Here is a 23,088-nt window from a genome sequence, read left to right on the forward strand (position 1 = left end):
TGCTTCTTTTCTTCCCAACGACGCGTTCTGTTTTCGTCAATTATCGATGATTGATCTGAGTGATCGACACACGCACAAAAGCAGTTACGTATCGTTTAACAAAAATAGCGACAAAAACACGATCGATCCTCATAGGAACATCGCTGCACAGAGTAAACGATAATGTGCACTCATTTGTATACATGTACCTTAGTTCATAGGCGCTCGTCGTATTCTAACGGCGGTATATGATTGGGTATATTTTTTATCGTCGAGAGTTTTTTAATAAACGACAGTTCATTATTTTCTTTCTCATGTTCATTTCTTCCCTGCCTGTTTTCATTTACATCGATTCAAAATTTGCAAACTTCAGATCGCGATTTGAAAATCGTGAAAACACTTCCTTCAGGTTATGAATTTTGATCCACAATCGAGGAAAAGTTGGATTGTGATAGAAATAATGCGATATGGAAATTATTTTACGCTAAATTATATTCGCGGTGTACTCGAACTGTGTGAAAATGATCAAAATTAAAGTTTAAAGTTTACAGTTCATACTTCAGAGTTCGAAGTTCAAAGTTTAGGGTTAAAAGCTCAAGATTCAAGGGCGAAGTTTCAAGTTTAGCGTTCAAAACTTCCAACTAGAAGTTCAAGATTTAATGTTACAATTCCAGATTTCAAATATCACATTTTAAGTTTCAAGTTTCAAATTGCTATATTACAACTAACTAGACAATTTGTGGCAAGAGAGAAGCATGGATTCCGGCGTGAAGCCCCATATCTGTGCCTTAAAAAATAGTGACAAATATTACATGTTCGGTTCAGATGAAGACATCACGTGTAAAAATATATGGATAAACATGTTCCAAATCAATGGGAAAACACCGAGGGCGAAAATATTTTTCGAAAGTATGGCGCACGTGTGTGCCGAGAGAAGAAGGCATGCTTTGATACATTGGTGGATTATTCATCCTTGCAGCAGTTGGAGGTACCTATGAAATTAAGGTCATAAACGAAAAAATAAAAAATATTTTTTTAAAAAGCGATTAAACAGATACTGCTTGCACTAAAGAAATTTTTTAGATTTCTATGGGACTTGGTAATGACAGTGGTATATATGGTCGGCTTTCTGACGATCCCATTTTCCGTCAGTTTTATTGTCATGAGTCACGATAAAATTCGAATGGATAAATTCAATTTTTTAATCTACGCTTTTTGCTGGATGGATATAGTATGCAATTGCTTCACTGGATATTACGACAAGAAACTCATGCAGATGGAATTGGCTCCCTTCAAGATATTCATGTACTTTCTTTATGTATATCTTTTTAGAATGCAGAATTCGCATATAGAATATTTTTTATTCGTTTGAATTTTAATTGATTTAAATGTCATTTAAAAAATATCTAGCATGAAAGTTGATTGATTTAAAAGTACAAATAACATGATTTATTCTCATAGGAACTATTTAAAAACCTTTCTTATATTGGATATCCTTTCCTCATTGCCATGGGATCACATAACTTTGCCATGGCGAAGTCTTCCTGGAAGAGAATCTAATCATTTAGTTTCTCTACTCAATCTCTTACCTTGTTTGAAGCTGTCGCGTTATGGCTACGTTAATATGCGAATCTCCGAGCTTTTTAGCGTAATCGCCCTTTTTTAAATTTAAAGGAAATTTTAAAAATTTATAAATAATTTTAACTGCGCGCGTACATCATTGTCACGGATATCTTTATTCGGCATTTTAGCATTTCGAAGTGATGCACTTTTATTACGAACTATTTTCCACCTTCATGTTGGCATTTTACATAATGTATTGGTCTTCGTGTCTGTATTACTTGATACCAGTGTTAGTTTTACACTTCAGTAACTCTTTACCAGAAGTAAGGGATGAAAAATATATACTAGTACGCATTCTTGTATTTCAAAATCTAATTAATAAATAATGTTTAATAATATATCATGTTCATGAGTGAAAGTTCATAGCATTGCATCTCTTTTAAATTAAAAAGATTAATGAAGTTAAACAAGAGGAATTAAATGTTTCACTTTTATTCAATATAAAGGGTAGAGAAATAATTGTTTCTAGTGATTGCAAATAATAAAATTGCAACAAATAAATATTATTACAAAACGATAATATTAAAACACAATTCGCATGAGATGAAATTTCACTAATGATAGCCTCTAAGAATTACAGAAATATAGATAGAAAATTTATAGCAATATAATTTAATAAACGTTATACAGGAATGTCCTGAATGTTGGATGACAGGGTTAGACAGCAGCAGCATACCTTCCAGGTTTCAATATACACTCTTTATCGTCGTAGAGAAATTAGCAGCGAGTGGTTACGGTGGCTACGTGCCAAGAACAAACGGTCACATTGTATTGAGCTTTGTTCTTATACTCATTGGTAGAGTGCTCGAATGTTACATTGCAGGCAAGATATTTTCTAAAGAATCACGTAGATGCATATATTTTCAATCTCTAAATAGTATATGAATCTCATTTTAGTGATGCTGATTCAAATAAAAGCAGAAAAACAAGCATCGGAATCGAAATTTCAAGAAATAATAAATCAGTTATGCGCTTACACGAGTCAAAAACAATTACCAAAGCACATGAAGATTCGTCTTCTGGCTTATTACTATTATCGTTTCAGGAATAGTTACTTTCGCGAAAAGTCTATCTTATCTAATTTATCAGGTATATCAAATATAATTTACTATTTCATTCGTTTCTTGATTAAGATTTATAATTAATTAATGAATCGTTGTAATTTAGAACAATTACGTCAAGAGATTGCGCTTCAATCGAGCCATCGTTTAGTCGAAAATGTAGCAATATTCAAGGACTTACCCAAATACGTTTTACGATCCATCATAAAGAATTTGAAATTCGAGCTTTATCTACCGAACGACGTGATCATCAAAGCAGGAGCTTATGGCGATTGTATGTTTTTTTTGTCTGCTGGAACTGTCGCTGTACTAACACCCACTGGGAAAGAGGTATGTGGTAGGACCACTCGACAGTGTATCCTTAACATTTCTAACCAAAGAAAAATTTAAAATTTCCATTAAATCTAACAAACTTTTAAATTACAATATCGATTTAACGTGTTATATATCAATTTTCCTCTCTATTTATATCTCTAATCCCTAATCCAAACATGTTTATACACACCAATATGATTATACACAAATTAATAAGAACATATTAAAAAACATTTATTTGCAATTTTATTATCGAACTGATACCATTAGATTCCATTTCTCCCGAAATACTCTTTCCCTGGTTTCAAAACCAAATTCCGTTCATAAATGTCCTTCCTCTTCATACCCACAATTTTCTCCTGTAATTCCTGTAATTTCTCATGTAATTATACACATATCAACAAGAAAATATCAAACAAAATAATTTTCTTTCAATTTTATTATCGAATAAGTACGATTAAACTCCATTTTGTATACGTTACATTTTATTTTTCATAAAGATATTTGCCCGATTCAGATATTATTTAAGTTTAACACACCAGAAAGATCGAGCCTTTCCCTTTAAAATGCTTTATGATTTAAGGTCCTACGACTTTTCATCTTTAAGATACGTCAATTTAAAATGAATGATAACTTGCAGCGTTTCGCTATCGCTGTCCTTCTCGCACTCTCGGCTCTCTCTGTCGCACGCGGCTTCCATAACCTACTGCACATACGCGCATGCGCACCAATCAGGAACATGCAGCGTACTACGCGCGTAACACGTGCAATAACTAGGTCACACTGTTTCCGGGAATTTCGGTCATTCATCTTTTCGCACAAATTCGTGCGCGTCCCTTTAAATCGCTGTATCTCCGAAACCACTGGAGATATCGACTTAAAACAAAAAGCATTTTAAAGTGTATGTTTCCTGCTACCTTTCAAGCTACTTTGCATTCAACTGAAGTGATTATTGTGGTAATTTGTCGTTGATTATTGTGACTATCTTTTTGTAGGTTGAATAAATTGTATGGCAATTAACGAATAAATGTAATGATCAATATTATGGAGCATAGTTAAAATTATATGATGTCTTTATAATGACACTGATTGTAAGCTAATATGCGTGTTATAGTTTTCTCACATATTAATTGAGATTAGAATAAAATGCTTGTTACTGATATATTTTTGTAATTACTTTTCATTGTTTGAAGGAATCTCGCAGTAATTATAAAATGAGTACAAAAATCGATATAGAGAGATTTTTTGCAAAAAAAAGTATTCGATGTGAGACACAATTCTCTTTCAACTTGTTTCTCACTTTCGTTTCTTAAGATTCAATTACCTTAAGGCAATAATAGGTATTCGTTATATTCATCATTTACGAAGCTAATTTCTTTCCTTTTTTCTTTTCTTTTGTAGATCTGTCACCTGGACGACGGAGCCCATTTTGGAGAAGTAGCGCTTCTAGTTGGTGAACAAAGAAGAGTCGCAAGCGTGATCGCGATTGAAGTGTGCGAAGTGTACCGTTTGGATCGCAAAGATTTTCGAAAGTGTATCTCCGTGCACACGGAATTATTCGCGAAGATCGAGAGACTCGCGACCGAGAGGATCGAGAGAGCTATGATCATTGAAGAACACCATAAACGTCATCTTAAACGAAGTTCTGCTCAAGCTGATCATAGAAAAACTGTAGCACGTTACTAAAAAGAGAATAGTTTGAATAATAAGTAACATTATACTCAATAATAATAAATGTTAATATAGTAATTATGTTAATAATTCTTGTAATTATTAAATAAACAATGTGATATAAAGATTTAGATGCAACAAAATGTTGTTAGAAAAATTCACATATCTATTAATTACGAGAAAGAATAATCCTCATCAAGAAGTCGCTGATAGCAACAAAGTTTCTCGATAAGAAAAATAATCATGCTAATCGTTTAATCATATATTTAAGGATCTTATATATTATTATTGTCCATACAATGTTTGTATAGTGGCATTCCTTCATTTCTACTTTTATTTTATATATATATATATAATTATATATATATTTATATTATATTAATCGTTACCTAAGGTATAACTTAGAAGTACTAAAATCACTAAAATCTTTAGCACTCTCGCGATGTGTGTGATAATACATTAGAGACACGAATTTGTATGATTAATCTAATCTATCTTTCACGTCTTTCATTTTTCTCTTTTTTGGCGAATTTTCTTGTTTTCTCGTATTTTTCTCATGTAACTTATGCTTAAATCCTTTGTCGGTGTATTCGTAGCAACAATCGTAAATCGTAGCTGATTCGTTAAGAATTTTCTTCTCTCTCTTTAGTTTATATAAGAATATTAAAACAAAATTTTTTGAGGAGACTTCTGTTGATTCTACGCGAGGTACGTTCCATTGCATATTTTTGTTTAACTTTATTCTATAGAAGTTAAATGAAATGCGTTTCTCCAAATTGTAAAACAGTTAGAAAAAGAAGTGAAATGAATTTCAAAATTACTCGTATAGAAAGATCCTATTTTCATTTATATTTTCCAAAACGATTAAATTCACAAAATTCAAGTTCTAAATAACTGGCTAAAATTATTCACTACATGAATCAATAGTTCTATTATATTATCTTAAATCCTTAATTATCTGCTTATATAATTATAATATATCGTTATAACTATCATAGCCATTCTAAACAGTATTATATGTTAATTATCATTATCACACTACCTTTGTGTTACAAAAAGAAAACGCATTGGTATTTGGAAAATTGATTGGAAATCAACGAATCAACCAGTCACGATCGTTTCTACGAATTTTACAAAGTTTCCACAAGGAATTCTCCAACGGTCTGTAAGATAGGTCGATTAAACGAGTATAGTACGTAATACAGGGATAATTATATACATGTATAGTGTATAACGTGTAAGTGAATATGTTGCCATTGTACAGACTTTAAAATCACACGGTACAAATATAAATTATTTACTATAGAATAGAGAAAATCTACCGAAACAATTTGCTTGACGTTATTTATCTCTTGTTTTTTCCTTGCGTTATCATTTCTTGTAATAAACACGATACATTCTTTTCTACGTTACATTTTCTTTAGTCTCTTTTTTTTTTGTATTTTTTGTTTGTTACCAATATGCAATCAGTAGCATATATCTATGTAAACTAGGAGAATTTATGCTATTTATACATTTACTAAATAATGTCGTGTTGCTACGTTACTACAATCGTGTCATGTCTAGTTTGGTCATATCTAAAGGAGTACGGAGGAGAAGAGTACTCAATATCTTTCCATTATTCCTTGTTTCTTTCCTTTCTTGCTACGATTCCTCCGGGTAAATGAAGAAAACGATAATAAAGGTTTACATGCTTCATTTCTTTTAAAGCAATACTGTGATTGTCACAATTTCCAAATTTTATCTAGATTCTACTATACATAAAGACCACACATGGGAAAAATATGACAAGTTCATTTTTGTTGATTTTCTCATTATTTTGTTACACGTATTTTAATATAAAATTTTAATATGTTTGTTATACATTTGTTACGTCTATTTTAATATGAAATAGTTCAAAAGCATCTTGTGATAAATGATAAACCTATAATATTTTGTACGAAACGAACAATTACGTTGTTTTAACTTCATTAATATAATATCGAATATACAATAACATCGAATTTTAAAATTGCTCTTCTATAAAAGACTTGCTAAAAAAAAAATGTGATTTGAGTCATATTTCCACTTGTGGTTTTCATACGTTTGGTACGTAATTGGGAAATAATATACGAATAAATATATATATATATACACATATATATATTTTATTCGATAAGAAAACGTAAAAAATTGGAGGAATAGCTTTTTCACACTTTGGTACGATCGTCTAATATCTTTTCCTTTTTAGTGACTATCAATAAATTTTTGCGATTGAAAATCTTCAGACAATTCGTTCTGCTTCGCGTATACTACTATTTTCGTATTTACACTAACGGTAATCTGTATGTAAAGTTCTATTTAGCACTCCTTCCTCGACACTTTCGAAGGGCTTCTAATAAGGCACTGTCATTTACTGTGACTGAAACGATCAGACGAAAGAAGAATGTCCTTTTTTTCCTACAGTTCCGTGGATTCTTTCCATTATCGAGTAAAACTTACGCTTACATATATCTATAATATTTATATATAATTATAAATGCTTTTGGTACCTTCCTTCAGAATTTTGATACGCTACAAGCTACTGATATTTTTGCGACACTTCAAGATTAAAAGCATAAATTATCTCTTACCGATGTTGGAACGAAATACGCATACAATTTTCCAGTGATATGTAACCTTCTTCCACTCTATATTGAAATTAACCCTTTGTTGATCGAACCTTCTTGAACTTCTTTTTTGTCAATTAGTAATAGAAATACATTTTTTCCTATATTTTCGTGAAGAAGTGATAATATATCAAAATTGGTATCAGCTTTACCAAGAAGAAATATGTCGTTTCTAACTTGTTAGAATATAATATCGTGTAAGAAAAGGAAATAATTTTATATAAGAGTTTCACGTTATTTTTTGATAAGTTCGGATTTGACACAACTTATGCTCTTATTCTCAAACATCGAAGCTTCACGATAGATGATACGCTATACATAGTAACAGTGTGTAGTTAACATTACGATTAAAATGTTCAGGAACAAATATATAAATGCAACACGTTAATATGGTGAAAGAAGGTGCGTATCGTGATTGATTTACTGATAAATGCTTGTAAATTGTTATTAACCTCTAACGACTTAACTGTTCGATCCTCTTTTTAACGAGCTTTGCAAATAAAATTGTAACCACCGAAATTATTATACAATTTTCAGAACGAAACTACGTAAAAACGCAAAACTTAAAATAATTAAAATGAAAACATTAGCAAAGAGTCAATTTTCCTTTTCTTTTTTATCAATTCCTTCCATTCTTACTCATTTTATGAGCCAGCATATTGTCGTCACGATGTTGCACCTTCGCCATTCTTAATCGTCGCTATGATAATCGTAAAATGTTGTTCATTGACAGAGGATTGTTTTGTGTTATGGCAATATATTGGAATATCGATAAGGGATATAAGTAGTAACAGTATCATAGAGTATATAAATGGTGTACTGCGCAATAAACTATTTATATTTTACAACGTAACGTGCGTATATTTGTATGCTTCATACAAATAGGTACAAGTTCCCCCCTCCCCCAAATTCCCTATTTCTTCTTTTCTTTTCATTTTATGCGATCGCTTAATACGATCTATCCGCTTAAAAAAAGAAAAAAAGATATAGCGATCTTAACTCGTTCTTTCGCGACATTTTCTTTGTTCCCCTGACGTGTCTATTTTACGAAGCTCTTTCACTTGAAGAATCAGATTGATCGATACATTGCATTGTCGTATGGATTCATCGTGACGACTTCCTTGGAACCTTGCAAATATCTTTTACTCTATCCTCAAGAGCTTAAATTTTTGTTAAAATTTAATAGAATACATTATTATCGCAAACGTATGATTTTTGTTTTAAATCTAGAATTAAGATATGTAATGAAGTTTTTTAGAATTTTGAATCCTTTTATTTCTTAACTTAGAATACATTAAATGATAAAACAAAGAGAGAATTTTAGAATATTTGATGAATTGTCGAATTGTTTACGTTAGAGAAAAATAATTTTGCAAGGGTTTGATATTCAAAAAAAAAGATTATCTGCTAAATTATTTTTCCTTGACTATATCTTCACTAGCTATTTCGGCTTTCAATTTCTGTATTTCATCGCATGATTCCAGATTATATTCTGAGATGGCCAACGACTGGAACGCGAACCAAACGGAAAGTAAAATGAAAAGAAGAGCAAATGTTATCGATCGATTAATCGATCAAGATGCGCTTTCTCTCGTTCCCCGGAGGACAGCGATCATTCCTATCTTGATATGGCTTCGACCGACTAGGATTCCAGCGTCAGATCGTATATACATACATAAAACGAACAACGACGAACGACGACGTTGAAACAGAATTGAAGGAAAAGAAGAAAAAGCAACGATAAAATCATTTTATGTCTCGTTATGCAACTCTTTCGTTCTCACGCTCTTCCGTCTCACTGTTGCTTAATTATATATTAAAAGTATCTATGTATAGACGTTCTAAGGCTTTGGCAGTGAATTAACGTCACGTTTATACAGCACGTGCTCGAGACAGAGGAGTTCTGTGTCCTCGATCGGATCGAATGACCACGCGGCCTCGTCGTCGTCCTCCTTCGTTTCTTTAGTAACGATACATTTGAGAGCCGAGTCTTCTTTTTTCAGACGTCTCTTTTGCATGATGATAGTGAATTTGACAAGCTACAATTTATAGATTGTAAACTGTTCTTTCGAGGTTTTACGATCCTACACCCTAGGATTTTTAATAATTTTACTATCCTGTGCTATCGAATCTTTAATAATTTTATAATCCTATGTCGTAGAATTTTTAATAATTTCACTACACCATGTCCTGGAATTCTTAATAATTTTTCTATTCCATATTTCATCCAAGTAGGATAATTAATAATCTCATAATTTGCGAAATTTATTTTTTTTCTTCCCAAAATTCATTAGTGCTGAAAACTTGTGACTTGTCAAATTTTATTAACAATATTAATTGAACTATGCAAGAGAGACCTTATCGTAATTGCTCTGCTTTGTTCATCGGGCTTGCAGGAAGCAAACGAAACTTTCTTAGACGAGATTCTTCAGAATGTACCTTCGCCTTCTTCTCGATGTGTTCAGGTGAGGCCCTCTGGAAGGAAGCTGGCCGGCCTCGGTACAGGATCGGCAGCAGAACTTCGCATAGTATTTGTGCGTACAGTATCTTGCACTCACGATCAGGTCACACTTCGCGAAGAACGAGTTGTCCTGGCAATTAGGGTGAATGAAGATTCCTAGGAACAAAAAAATTATTTCTTGAATTCTAATCAATTTCGTTTCTTTCGTGACATAATAACGTCATTTATCAAAATGTTGAAATTGTTGAGAATTTTTATATTTTGAATTCGTTGAAGATAGTTGCACAATTGAACTCTTTTTACTGTTGCAATAAGCTTTTATTTTTTAAGAGAGTTTTTATCTGTCTAATTATATATATGTCGGAGATGAAAGAACACCGGAACCCCTCCTTGGATTCGCGGGAATACCGTAACGTTGTAACTTAGATTAAACAAATGCCGCTCCGATTGTTCGAGATTTATGATCATGAGCTTGGGCTCGAGGCGACAATCAGTCGCCGAACGTAGCCGTGGTCAAAGGGATGGACGTTTTATCTAACAAAGGCACACAGTAACTCGATACCTCTCCTTAAAAGAAATAGTCGTAGCGACACGCGGCAGTAAATATTTCAGTGGTTTCTGTCCCGTGGCTCGCCACACGCAGATTCTATCCTCCGGATAAAATGATCGCCAGATGTCAACATACCTCCACAGTATATGTTTAGCTAACGTGAGGAGCCGCTATAAATCTAAGATTTAGTCAAGCAAAGTCCTTCAAATAGACAAGCAGTCTTTGTTGCAACTACGGGAAGATAGGAGAAACCAATTCTTCCACGTACGATGCCTCCCGTCAACAACCTCCCCTCAAGGACGGCCAGCATCTCTTTCAAAACGCCGATATGAAGATCGACCAATTAGCAACAGCGCTAATTTCCCTCACCTTTGGAACGAAAGCTTTCTTTGACGAATTCGAAGATCTCATGTCCTTAGACACACCCATTATAGTTTTCCTCGACGGCATCATCGAGACGGAGAGTCATTCTTTCGTGCGATCTCATTGACGAGTGACAGTACTATCTTACAACCAGTGAATACCTCACGTCTAGTTAATAAAGAGTTAGACTTGAACTGTGCGAGAACATACGTTTATCATCCCGTAACCGCGGATTCGTTTCGAACCTAAGGTCATTATCACTAGTGCTACGAGTGCCTAATCTTGTTGATAAGCCTGTGCTAATAAACTCTTCATTGTATCACGGCAATGGCTAATTCTAATGAGAATTCATCAAACGCCCCTCTCCATAATCCTGACTTCAATCCGACATATATATGTCGGAGATGGAAAGACTAATACTAATACTGTAATTTGGATTCTGCCATAGCCGTAGTTAAACAATCACCGTCCTTCAGCCCGATTGTAATTGTTCGAAATCTATGAGAATAAGTTTGGGTTCGAGGTGACAACCAGTCGCCAACGCAGCCGCAGTCAAGGGACGAACGTTTTATCTAACAAAGTTATAGAAAAAGTCTATAGCTCCCCATAAAAAGAAATAGTTGTAGCGGCACTCCACAGTAAACATTCTAACGGTTTCTGTCCCGTGGCCCGTCATACGCAGATCCTATTCTTTAGGTAGGTTGATTGCCGGATGTCGAGGCATATTCGCAAAATATGTTCAGCCAGCCTGATGACCCGTCATAAATCTTAAGCCTTAATTAACGAAAATAGGCAAACAGTCTTTTCCACGAAGGACACTTCCGGAGACTGGCCAATTAATAATAACGGCAATTTCCCTCACCCTCTGAACGAAGACTTGTCTCCACGAATATAAAAGACCTGGGGCCGCGAGAGAGTGGAGCAGTTTTTCCGAAACAGTGTCACCGTGAGAGCTTCGAGTACGATCTCATCGACTAAGGTATCATTTCGACAGAGTGCTTATTTCACGTGCTAACTGAGAGTACCACCTAGGCGTTGCCGACGAGTAAAGAGTAAAAGAGTCCCGTTGACCGCGGATTCGTTATCGGACCTAGGACTATTGTCATTAGCATCGCGAGTGCCTAACCGTCGCAGTTATTTGTCAAATCTCACATCTCCATACTTGTGCCAATAAACTCTGGATCGTATCTTAACAATGGCTAATACTGGTGAAGATTCATTACACGCCCACACCTCCGATCCTACTGACACTCCGACATATATATATATTATTATTGACAAGTTCAATACTTGAAATTCAAAAATATCTATTTTTAGAAGTTATAGTTGTTTCAAAATTTGCGAAAATAAAATAATGATAAATAAAATATCATTTTTAATTTATACTGGTCAGTAAAAATTAACTCTTAGAGTGCTATGGGCGCATATACGCGTCTGGCGAAAGCTATCGGTGTGGACTAAGGACACATATATGCGTTTTCTGTAAGTGTCCGGCGTGGACTGAGGACGCATGTATGCGTTTCTCAATTTTTCCGAACACCTACGCAGAAGTAATACTATTACATTTGTGTGAGATAAATATAAATGCATTCCTTAGTAACGGCAGTAAACAAATGCCAATAATGCCTCGTTATAACAGCTGTCTACCTGTTTCGCGGACAGTCGCATCTAATTATCAAGAGGAAAATGTGTTGTTTGTGTAAAAAATAAGGGAATGCAGAAAATGCGATGTCGGATTATGTATCGATAATTGTTTTGAAATTTTTCACACACAACTGAATTATTAACTTGTGTTATATTTACTAAATTTAGTTTTCTAGTTTATTGTTTTCTAGTTTATTACCCAAATTCTAGTTAATTGTAAATTTCAATGTTTATAATAAATAATTAATACTAAAAAATAACGCTCTTGAATCATTTAATCTCGTGCAAAAGAATTACTATAACTTATTACGATTTGCGTTTTGAATAGTCAATCAATAGAGTTCAGTCTATTGAAAAAGTATTCCGTCCACAGCGATCGTCAGCGCTAGCTGTGCGCCGTCCGTACGGATCGCATAGGCCGCGAGTATTCAGCACTCTAAGGGTTAATTTTGATTTTAGCTTTCGGATACTTTCTTCTGTACAGTATATAGAAAACACAAAGGTTTACCAGCAACTTGTATATCCACCATCGCAAAAGCAGACGAATAATCGTTGTTCGCTTCGCAACGATATTGACCAGAGTCTTCTCGATTTGCGTCGCTGATCACAAGTCTGTTCAAATCTGGAAATAAAATTTCACACATTTTTTGAACAATTTATCTGCTGAAAAAATGAATTATTCAATAATGTTAGATAAATAGAAGTACCTACCAGTAATTTGAATTCGATTGTTTTGGTGAATCAGCTCATTATCTTTGTACCAAAATACTCGAGGAATCGGATATCCATCGACGTTACAAGCGATAGTAATGTCACTACCTTCTGGGAATTGGCTTTGTCCTATCGATATGTTGGCCGTGACAGGCACTACGAAATAATTGATTTCACACTAAGAAATATTTTCCAAATGAAATTGTCAAGAGAAAAAAAAGAAAGAAGAAATACAGAAAGTAATTTGAATATATTATAGATCGTGTGCTTACCTCTTTTTATCAACGTTTGTTATTAACATAAACATTGTACATAAATTGAACTTAATCATTACTAGTAAGAACATACATGCAAGCAAATTAAGCATGGTCAATATAGCATATAATAAAACCAAAGCATTCGCAGTCGTTACAAAAGAAGAGAGAAAAACCAAATTGCACTGTGACATCGAAAGATATGCGTGTCAATTCTGTTTAAAACATCATCTCAATAAAAGTCAGCATTAATTTTATCTATAGGATTCATAAATTTTTACTAATTGCAGGAATAACGAATTAAAAAATTCTAGTAATAAACAAAACCTTTCTTCCATTTCATTTCATTATTATAAATAATTCTATGATATGAATTTGAAAAACATCAAAATCCTAATTGATTATATATTTAATATTTTTACAATATCTTTCAGTACGGTGCAATGGGAAAACTGGAAAAGACTACAGTAGAGTACCCTCTCACCTCTGAACCTCGAACCAAAGTCCAAAGTAGTATATCCAATAGGATTGACTGTAGAAATATGTGTTTGTCTGGTGGTGTACACAAATCCATAGGTATGAAAGTCAGTAGTTTGAGTTCTGTTAGGTCTATAGGGATACAGAATATTCTCATCTTTTTTAGGAGGATCGACCAGATACTTGAGATACTGTTCGTATTCGGGATTGATGTTATACACTGGGCCGACAGCTTGTAATATTACCGACCAAGAGGCAGCTCTACCAATTGCGTTAAACGCTTGACATGTGTAAACGCCCAAAGTGGGCAGCGTGACGGTTCGGATCAAAAGCGTGTAGTCGGAATCCTGTTCGTAAATTTCCGAAGACAGTGGTAACATGCGATCGCCTTGCCACCAAGTGACGAAAGGCCTAGGCCAACCCCACGCGTAGCAGTGCAGAGATATGGGGGAGTTCATGGTCACCGTCACGCTAGTGTTAGGCTCTCCAATGATAGCCGCAGCCAGTTCTCTTGGCTCTGTATAGTGTGTGAGAGAAAACAGCATGCAGAAGAGAAGAACGTTGAATACCATCACCAATTATTGCAAAGAAAGGTAGTTTAAATGTAAAGCTAACTCTACCGCGGTTTATGAATATATTTGTGTTCCCATTTTTTTCTCGTTTTAATTAATTGCAATTTTTTTAAGTGAATAGTTAAAACGTGTTATTACTAAACACATGGCAGAACATTTCTCCATAAAATTGGTTAGATCAGCTACTAAAAGATCAAGTAAAGAGATCAACCATTAAGTCTACGATGCACGATACATTCATCATTGCAAGATGTCAAGACAGTCTTTATAGTACTTAACGTATAGTACGTACCTGTGACCACCAATTGGTATTCCACTCTTACCGGTGGTCCTAAACCATTGTCAGCTGTGCAGACATAAGTTCCACCGTCGTATCGGTCTAAATTAATGATCTGAAGAGAACCATCGAGCAATATGCGACGCCTGCTCTCTGAAGCTGCAATCTGGAGACATTAATCTTTGTTATTATTACAATTCCATCTAATATGTAAATTTTACAATACTCTAATCCTTATCTAACGTCATTTATTTCTAGTCTTTTATTCTTACAAAGGCAGAATCCGATATAATTTAAAACAACACAAATCCTTTTTTACAATACTTTAATAATATTCCTAATTTTAAGTTTTATTCTATTTCATCAATTTGCAATCGTCTTTCCGATTTCACTATAAATTCAGGATTCGATAAAATTGAAAATTATAGACATTAAGACAGAACGCGAATTTTCCTAGAACTAAGATTATATCTTATAATTTATAAAAAATCTCACCAGCATTGTACCCTTCCTCCACGTAATGGTTGGTTTTGGATGTCCGAAAGCAACACACTTCAATGTCACATAGCCACCCTCCTGAGCGCTAACGTTTGGTTCTTCTGGTGGCTTGATCGAAGCTGGTTCCGAACCAACCGGCCGTGCAGTGATTACCGGTCGTGGAGTAGTCGATAGAACTTCATCGACAGCCGGTTCAAGACAGGAAGCGCCGCAGCCATTGTTACAACATTTCATTTCTCCGGTGCAATCAGCGTCTGTGAGACATTCCTGTTCGCATCTTGTGCTGTTCGATACACTCGGACAGCGGCCTGGTTTCGTAACTAAATTAAAAACGAATTATTATATTATATATAGTTAAATTATGGAAGTAATAGTAATTGGGAAATTATTAGTTGACGTCATTCGTATAACAATTTTTCGTCATATATTTAATATGTTTATCGTAAATGTGAGCGGTAAATTGCAAAGTTAAATCGTGCCAGGAAAAATTCATTTAGTTTACGAGATAAAAAGAGGAACACCAATTCTAGATGTTACTGTCGGTTTGTTTCTTATTAAAAGGAGAAAAATGTTTAATTACTTTATTACGTAACTTGTTGTGAGTCGTAATCAAGCAGACTTTCGTTAGAAGAGGGAAAAATTAACAAAGTTAGGATGGATATGTGTATTTGGATTCTTGTAAGTGGATTTGGTTATGACTGGATCTGAAATCGATAAATGAAAAGAAGATTAAAAAAGAAGAGAAGGTATTTTTAATTTTATCGATCTATCGCATGTTCTCCTTTTTTATCTTCAATACAGATAATATAGAAAATATAAAGGTTTCCAGTTACCTGATCTACAAACTCCTCTGTATTCGGTGCCATCCTCGGTACCAACCAGAGTAATGGCACATTTGGTGTCATCGGGACAAACCTGTGTCCTGCAAGGATCCACGCAACGACATCGTCCGCAATCCTGAGAATCTACGAACTCCTCTTTGCCGTAAGGACAACGAATCATATTGCATTCCTCGCGAGCTTCCGCACAAGGATCCTTTTTATTCTCTTCGGAGTCGATCTCGTTAGTAGCTATGAAAACATCCATTACAGTCACAGAAAAGAAAAATACAAACATTCTTACAATAGAAAGAAAAAAATATAAAAATGTATATAAAAAATAATAATAAAAGAATGTTAAAAAACATATTGCGGTGAAAGCAATATTACACAGATTTTGAAGCTTACAACTAGGAGCAACAATAGCTGATAAGATGAACGATTGAGAAATAAAAACTGTGAAAAAATAAGAAGCAGAGTTTTTCAGACAAATGAACATTGCTGGTCACATACATGATGTGTATATATTTGCCGCTTTTTTTATTTTAATGTTGCTTTATGACCCAGAAGAAATATTTTAAAGTGATTAAAATTAAACAGTTCAATTAAAATATATTGCTTTGTAAAAGAGAAATAGAAAATGTGATTTATCGTGCTCTTCCCTTCCAGATAGAAAAAGGATATTAGGGAAAGGTATGCACGAGGATTTTAAACAACATTGATATAAAACATTAAGGCTACAATGTACAGTGATATACAATGAAAATATGTTCACCATGTTCGAAGCTCAAAATATTAAACGTGTAACAAAAATCGTTTAGATCATTGGGGAACATCGTTCCTCGACTTACTCGACTTACTGGTAAGACAAGTGCTAATGCAAGACTCGAAGGTCTTGAATCTATTACGATTTCCACCACATCCAGTATAAATGAACCCTCGACATGTTTGTTGTTCGTCGTCGAAATAGAACCGCTTGGTATGATCATGTCGACCCGAAGCACAAGATCCTGTGTCGACCGGTTCTTTGCAAATCGCTGGATCATCATTGTTCAAAATTATTGTTGTCGCGAGCTAATTTCATTCTCTCGAAAAGAAATTCCCGATTTCTTTTTAAAGATTTATTGAAAGACAATTATGAGAAATTCTTTTCGAGTAATATTCCTTCGAATTTCTTTCGCGTTTCGTTTAAAGATTTCGGAGATCGTCTACGTTGTTAGTAAGTTTGGATGGAATTTTGCGTATCAAACGAGTGGAGGTACTTACACAAACTTGAGAGGCTGGTACCGTTTCCGGGTGGCACGGGTTCTTCGTGATGAATGCAAATCGATTCACACTCTGCCATCGTGCTGAATCTATTCGCGTTGCCTTCACATCCGCCGTACAGAAACTCGCGACAAACGCGACTGACATAATCATAGTAGTATTTGGGGAAAGAGCCTCTACAAACACCAGAATCCACTGGTAGATTACACATATCTGTAAAAAGAATTTTTTAATAAAGATTTAATAAAGTTCCACAACAGAGGAATCTTTCAAATTATTATTCAATTTCCTTGGAATATATACAATAATCTACTGATTAGACTATACAAAAATTAGATAATAATTCATGAATAAATTTTAAATAGAATCAATATTTATTAATCTGTTTTATATAATCATTATATATCTATATAATATTACTGAATTTTATCTTACTAAATATCATAAGAATAGTAAAAGGAATTATAAAACGATAATAAAATCGCTTAAAATGTCTAAAATTTCTAAAAAATACAATTTTACTCCGAATCCTGTTTAGAATTTGGCTATAGTTATATCATAACTAATAACGTTGATAAATTGCAATTAAATTAAGTTTCATTACGAAAGATTCAAATGTAGCTATATCTATAAATCTGTTAAAATTTTGTCATCATCTTGATGTCTAGAATCGATTCTACGCACATATCTGTAGATATTTTTCCGATAAATTTTGTAATATACTGTATATAGAGCTATAGTCCCACAAATCATGCTACCTGAATAGTAATAAAAGTAATAAAATCACTACACATACCTTGACCATGGAATTTTCCGCAAAGACGTTCACACTGTTCTTCCGTCTGGAACCTATTCGCGTTTCCTTCACAACCGCCATAGATAAACGCCTGACATAACTGATTGTGCGAATCATAGTAATAAGCGGTGATATCACCATTGCAAGAGCCAGGATCGACAGTCTTGTAACAAATTGGGTTCTTCGAGACAGTTTCAACTGATACAATAGGTACGACGGTAACATTTGCAGGTGTTTCTGTTTGAACATGTTTCTGACACTTCCTTTCGCAGGATTCTTTATCTTGGAAACGATTCTTATTACCCTGGCAACCGCTATATTCGAATTCGTAGCAAGAATCTGATTGATGGTCGTAGTAGTATTGTCTAACGATACCATTGCAGGGACCAATGACTTTGGGTAGAGTGCATGGATCTGAAGAAAGAAGTAAAAAGAAAAGTATGAGAAAGATAAATAGTGTAACTATTAGAGAAATTAGTAGTAAGTATTATATTTAAAGTAATTATTTCTCCAGTTTTTTCAAATTATAATTAGACGACTTGCAATTTGTAAAGTTTATTTTTAGAATTTCGTGTCTTTTGTTGTCAAATTTGTTACTATAGTACAAGAGAATTTATTATAGTTATTATGGTAAATTTATTTACAGTGTTTGAAACATGAAAACGATGATTACTTAATTAGAACTTAATGTAGCAATGTAATATAATTAAAACAACTAAATTGATAATTCACAACTAACAACTCACAACAACTCGACAACTAATGGCTAACGACTCTCTCGCAACTAACTCGCAACTCTCTCTCAACTCGCTCGCAACCAACTTTCAACTAACGAACAACTAGACTAACCGACTTTCTCCACCAAGACATCCCTTTATCATCACAGTTTTCGTATTCCTACAACACGCACGTGTTCCGCAGCCGTCCATGACCGACGACGGTCATGTACGTCTTTTCCAAGTAACTATTTTTCTGAAGGATCGCAAACATATTAATGAGCCACTTGACCCGCTGGAATTTTCCCTCCCTTCTGGCCTGTCAGCATTTCTACTTTCTATCTGCACTGTATTTCATCGGATCTTTCTTGAATAATCCTTCCACGATACTACATTATTAATTCTAATTTCATTTTCAATTTCAAAATTTCACTAATTAATAATATTGGTTGAATTGCACAAGAGAAAGCGCAGTCACATATGTGTAATGTGTAATGATACAAACCTTGAACATCTCCACATCGATATTCGCACTCTTCCTGGCTGTTGAAATTATTTCCATTGCTCTCGCAGCCGCTATACACAAATTGCTTGCAGACACCATCGCCGCTGTCGTAGAACCATTTGACGTGTTCTTCGGAGCATTTACCGGTATACTTCGAAAGGAAGCAGAAATCTGGAAAATTTTATGTATTACACTTTTAATTCGCATTTTTATGTTCAATTCATGTAATCCCAATGTTCCATTTTATCTGTAAATATTGGATTTGTATCAGACAAAATATCCGATATTTTAGCTACAAAAAATATTACCTGGTCTAAATCCGTCCTCTTCCGATGGTGTGATGGTGCTAGTAGTAGTTTGGCACCTATTAAAGCAATCTTGTTCGGTAACAAAATTATTCTCGTTCCCGCCGCAACCACCATAGTAAAATTGTCTACATTGTTGTTCGTACGAATCGTAGTACCATCGTTGAGTATAATTGTGGCATTCTCCCAAAAGCGCGGGCAAGAGACAGGTGTCTTGCTCTGTGTTTGGACAAAGATAGCATAAGAAATCTGCTTTGTTTCAGCATATGATACCGAGAAGTAAAAAGTTCAATAAAATCCTTGGAAAATCACTAAAATATTATTCTGAATCTCGAATAATCGTCGGGAACAATTTCTTTAAAAATTTTATAATATATCTCTTTCGTTTTCCCTTCATTCGTTTTAAAGATTTATTGAACTTCTTTCCCCACATTTTGTAACAAATAAAGCAACATACAACGTATATAACATAATTTATTGCAAATATATTTATGCGATGGACGTATATTAAGAATATATTTGTTTTTGCAAAAAACGCACATTAGAGTATAATCCATAAAACAATTTACATGCATGCGGTACGATTGACATCGAGAACAATTACACAAGAAAGGAACAATAACGGTAATGCAACGAAATTGACAAGGAAAGCGTTAATTAAGTTGTAAGCGTTATATTATTTTTTGTTAATTTATACTAAAAGGAATATGTTGAAAGATACTTTATAATCTAAAAGAACCTAAAGTTTAAACAAAACAGAAAAGAGATAGTTGTATGTTTAAAAAATATGATGAAAATAAGATGAATGTGGTTAGACGAAGTCTTACCAATTTTAGTCGGGCAATCAGACTCGCATGCGTCTCTAGATTCGAAATTATTTTTATTCCCACCGCAACCGGTATAATAGAATGGCATGCACCGATTCTCCGACTGATCAAAGTACCATCGAGATTGCTTCTCGCCACAGTTACCTTCGGCTCGTGGCAGCAAGCAACTATCTGTTAATCGCATTAATTATTATATCATGCAATATTAGATTTTAGTATATTGTCGTTAACGGTCTGCGGTCTTTTTTTCTAAATTAATGCACGATACAGAGTGCTCAAAAATATTAAAACAACGAAAAAAATGTATGTACACTTCAAGTAATAAATAGTTCAAACTAGTAAATCAAAACTGAAGATAGAAATTAGTTAATTTTAATCAAGTAAAATTCATCTTTTATGAAACATTTAAACGCTTAAAATGTACAAAATGCATATAATATGCAGCAATATCCAAAATAAAATACGCATTATACTACTTAAAAAGTGGCATAAATCTTTAAATTCTTTAATATAATTCTTAAAACATATTTAGTATCGTGTATAATTATTTCTACCATTATATATTTAATCGTATGTTTCAATATTTTGACAGATTAAATAAAGGTCATAATTATATAATTTATTCTAAGTCGTAAATTGTTATTGCAATTAATGTGTTATTGCAACTATCTTACGACCTTTGAGATTAATATTTTTGTAATTCCTGAAAATATAAGCATTATTTCGTGCAGCTACCAGTTCCATTTCTACATTCCACCATAAAAAGATTCCGTTTAAAATTATCAGTTAAATGTTTCCGTCAAATTCTCTTATCACAATTGGTCAATTGAGAAATAAGACAAATAAAATCAGTGCGTTCATGAAAAAATAAGAAAAGCTCGATTATTTGAATTTTAACGTCATTCGAATTAACCAAGTTAAATTTCCTTCTTTCTTGTAATACCATCAATAAAAAATCACCGACGCGATCACTCATAAAATATTAATGAAAGGAAATCGCACTACTCCATTGAGAGAGCTCGTTCGAAGCCAGACAAAAGCTATCGAACGATCGATCTCGAGACGAGAACCGCTTTGCGGAGAACATAATACGACAAAATCAAGTTCCATTGATTGGATTGACTCGTAGAACGCTACGACAGCTTGATATCGCGTGCAACTTAAATGGAAAGGGTGCTTTTAAGTGCATACTGTGCTTTGATAAAAGGCAATGCCTGATATAATCGATTACGATCAATAAGAAGGCAGAGGAAATAGATATTTGTAAAACCAAGATATTCAAATTACAATCAACACTTTTCTCATTAACCCCTTGACATCGATCATTTTGAGGAAAATACTTTACATGGAATGAAACCTGGCGAGAGATTTTCACGACTATTTCTCGGAAGCTGTCACGGATGAAATTTCATTCCATGCGAATTTTAAAGTTAGTTAAAACCCTGTTATATCTTTTAGGCATATTCGATACAATCGAATTTTTCTAACGTTAAAATGAAAATATTCTTATTGATACACGTGATTCCGCGATTTAATTTTGTGTTAAATATCTTCTTGAAACAATACAAATCCATTTCGTTGCTAAAATAAACATTCGATGATCACAACAGAGTTAATATTAGTTGTCAAAGGGTTAAACGTGTTTTGTGCCAACAAATAGAGACAACGACAAACGAACCATCACCAACGACAACATCGAGAGTAATTTCTCAATTATCCAATATTAAACCATTCCACAAATATCAATGAACGAGAAACGACTCTCTTTCTGAATATTGCTAGCGACGCTGTTATACAAGAAGCAGATAAGCTTGTTCCTTTGATCTTCCCGTTTTCTCTTTTCTGTACTATCCTTTTTATTTGATCACTTTCTTTTTCTTGGATTCTTTTTCTCTTTTTTTCTTTTTTTCTTTATGATTGTTTCCTTTTTGCTTTTTCTGATACCTTTTACGGGGCAGCGCTGCTCACAGGCAGCACGTGTAAGGAATCTATTGGCATTGCCTTTACAACCGCCGTAAACAAATTGGCTACACATCTGACGCACGGCGTCATAATACCAGCGTAACACAGAGCCCGGACAAGGGCCCGGATCTTTCTCCAAGCGGCACACGTCTGTCAGTTTTACTGGAAATATGTATTTTTACGGATTACTCATAGGGCTTTGATATATTTGACGATGGTCGGTACCAATTTGGTGCTTTTATGTGACATGTGGTGCCTGAATGTTTGCTGAGATCGTGTTTGGTGTTTGGTTGAAAATGTAGATTCCGATTGTTGGCGTGATATTTTCAGACGAATACTAAGTCGCCAGAATTGTAGTACAATAGAAAATCGTAGTTCATATCTATTTAATATATCCGACTGTATTTCGTTGTATTGTATTGTGGAATTTGAACGAACTATCTGGCGATTTAGTTTCAATTATTCTTCTCAATTTCTCCGATCGACCGCAGCTTGAAAATTGACTACTAATCAAAAAATTCTGTTCACAGTATGTAATAAAAAATAATCTCGCATGAATTATTTTTCTGATCGTCTAAATAAATTACTATTAAATAAATTAATAATAAATCTTTCCACTCCCATTGCTAACTGTACTTCTGTTCCTTTCACGTTCGTCAGAAAACAACTGCAAAAAAATCGCTTAAAAAATGAAAATCGAAAACAATCGTCAAAAAGGTTGCAACACGAAATATACGTTCTTCGATTCGTTCTACAAGCAAAAAAATAGATAAAAATCTGAAACACTTT

General features: G+C 33.9%; 2 protein-coding genes across 10 annotated transcripts in view; one reads left to right on the forward strand and one right to left on the reverse strand.

Moving 5' to 3' along the window:
• The first annotated feature begins 734 nt into the window (after positions 1–734).
• LOC126922205 (potassium/sodium hyperpolarization-activated cyclic nucleotide-gated channel 1-like) lies at positions 735–4,664 on the forward strand. The gene is made up of 8 exons (XM_050734571.1): positions 735–967; positions 1,063–1,345; positions 1,409–1,633; positions 1,731–1,865; positions 2,206–2,425; positions 2,500–2,691; positions 2,770–2,993; positions 4,380–4,664. Exons 1-8 carry the CDS (start codon positions 735–737, stop codon positions 4,662–4,664), a joined length of 1,797 nt encoding a protein of 598 aa, XP_050590528.1.
• Positions 4,665–4,896: 232 nt separating this feature from the next.
• The window catches only part of LOC126922196 (papilin), a 161,169-nt gene continuing 142,977 nt past the window's right edge, over positions 4,897–23,088 (reverse strand). For 3 of the 9 annotated variants that reach the window (XM_050734554.1, XM_050734555.1, XM_050734552.1), the window contains exons 27-39: positions 22,282–22,461; positions 19,514–19,729; positions 19,206–19,376; positions 17,985–18,398; positions 17,189–17,401; positions 16,774–16,959; positions 15,938–16,174; positions 15,102–15,424; positions 14,622–14,772; positions 13,765–14,274; positions 13,027–13,182; positions 12,824–12,937; positions 4,897–9,914 (exon numbers count right to left, since the gene is read on the reverse strand). In XM_050734554.1, coding sequence (XP_050590511.1) covers positions 9,712–9,914; positions 12,824–12,937; positions 13,027–13,182; positions 13,765–14,274; positions 14,622–14,772; positions 15,102–15,424; positions 15,938–16,174; positions 16,774–16,959; positions 17,189–17,401; positions 17,985–18,398; positions 19,206–19,376; positions 19,514–19,729; positions 22,282–22,461 — 3,074 coding nt within the window. In that variant the 3' untranslated portion in view covers positions 4,897–9,711. Of the gene's footprint in view, positions 9,915–12,823; positions 12,938–13,026; positions 13,183–13,764; positions 14,275–14,621; positions 14,773–15,101; positions 15,425–15,937; positions 16,175–16,773; positions 16,960–17,188; positions 17,402–17,984; positions 18,399–19,205; positions 19,377–19,513; positions 19,730–20,337; positions 20,509–22,281; positions 22,462–23,088 lie in introns of all 9 variants that reach the window. The other 6 variants (XM_050734558.1, XM_050734557.1, XM_050734556.1 and 3 more) reach the window with 6 other exon arrangements.

The sequence above is a fragment of the Bombus affinis genome, chromosome 11, assembly GCF_024516045.1.
Source record: "Bombus affinis isolate iyBomAffi1 chromosome 11, iyBomAffi1.2, whole genome shotgun sequence".
In the NCBI taxonomy this organism is placed as follows: domain Eukaryota; kingdom Metazoa; phylum Arthropoda; class Insecta; order Hymenoptera; family Apidae; genus Bombus; species Bombus affinis.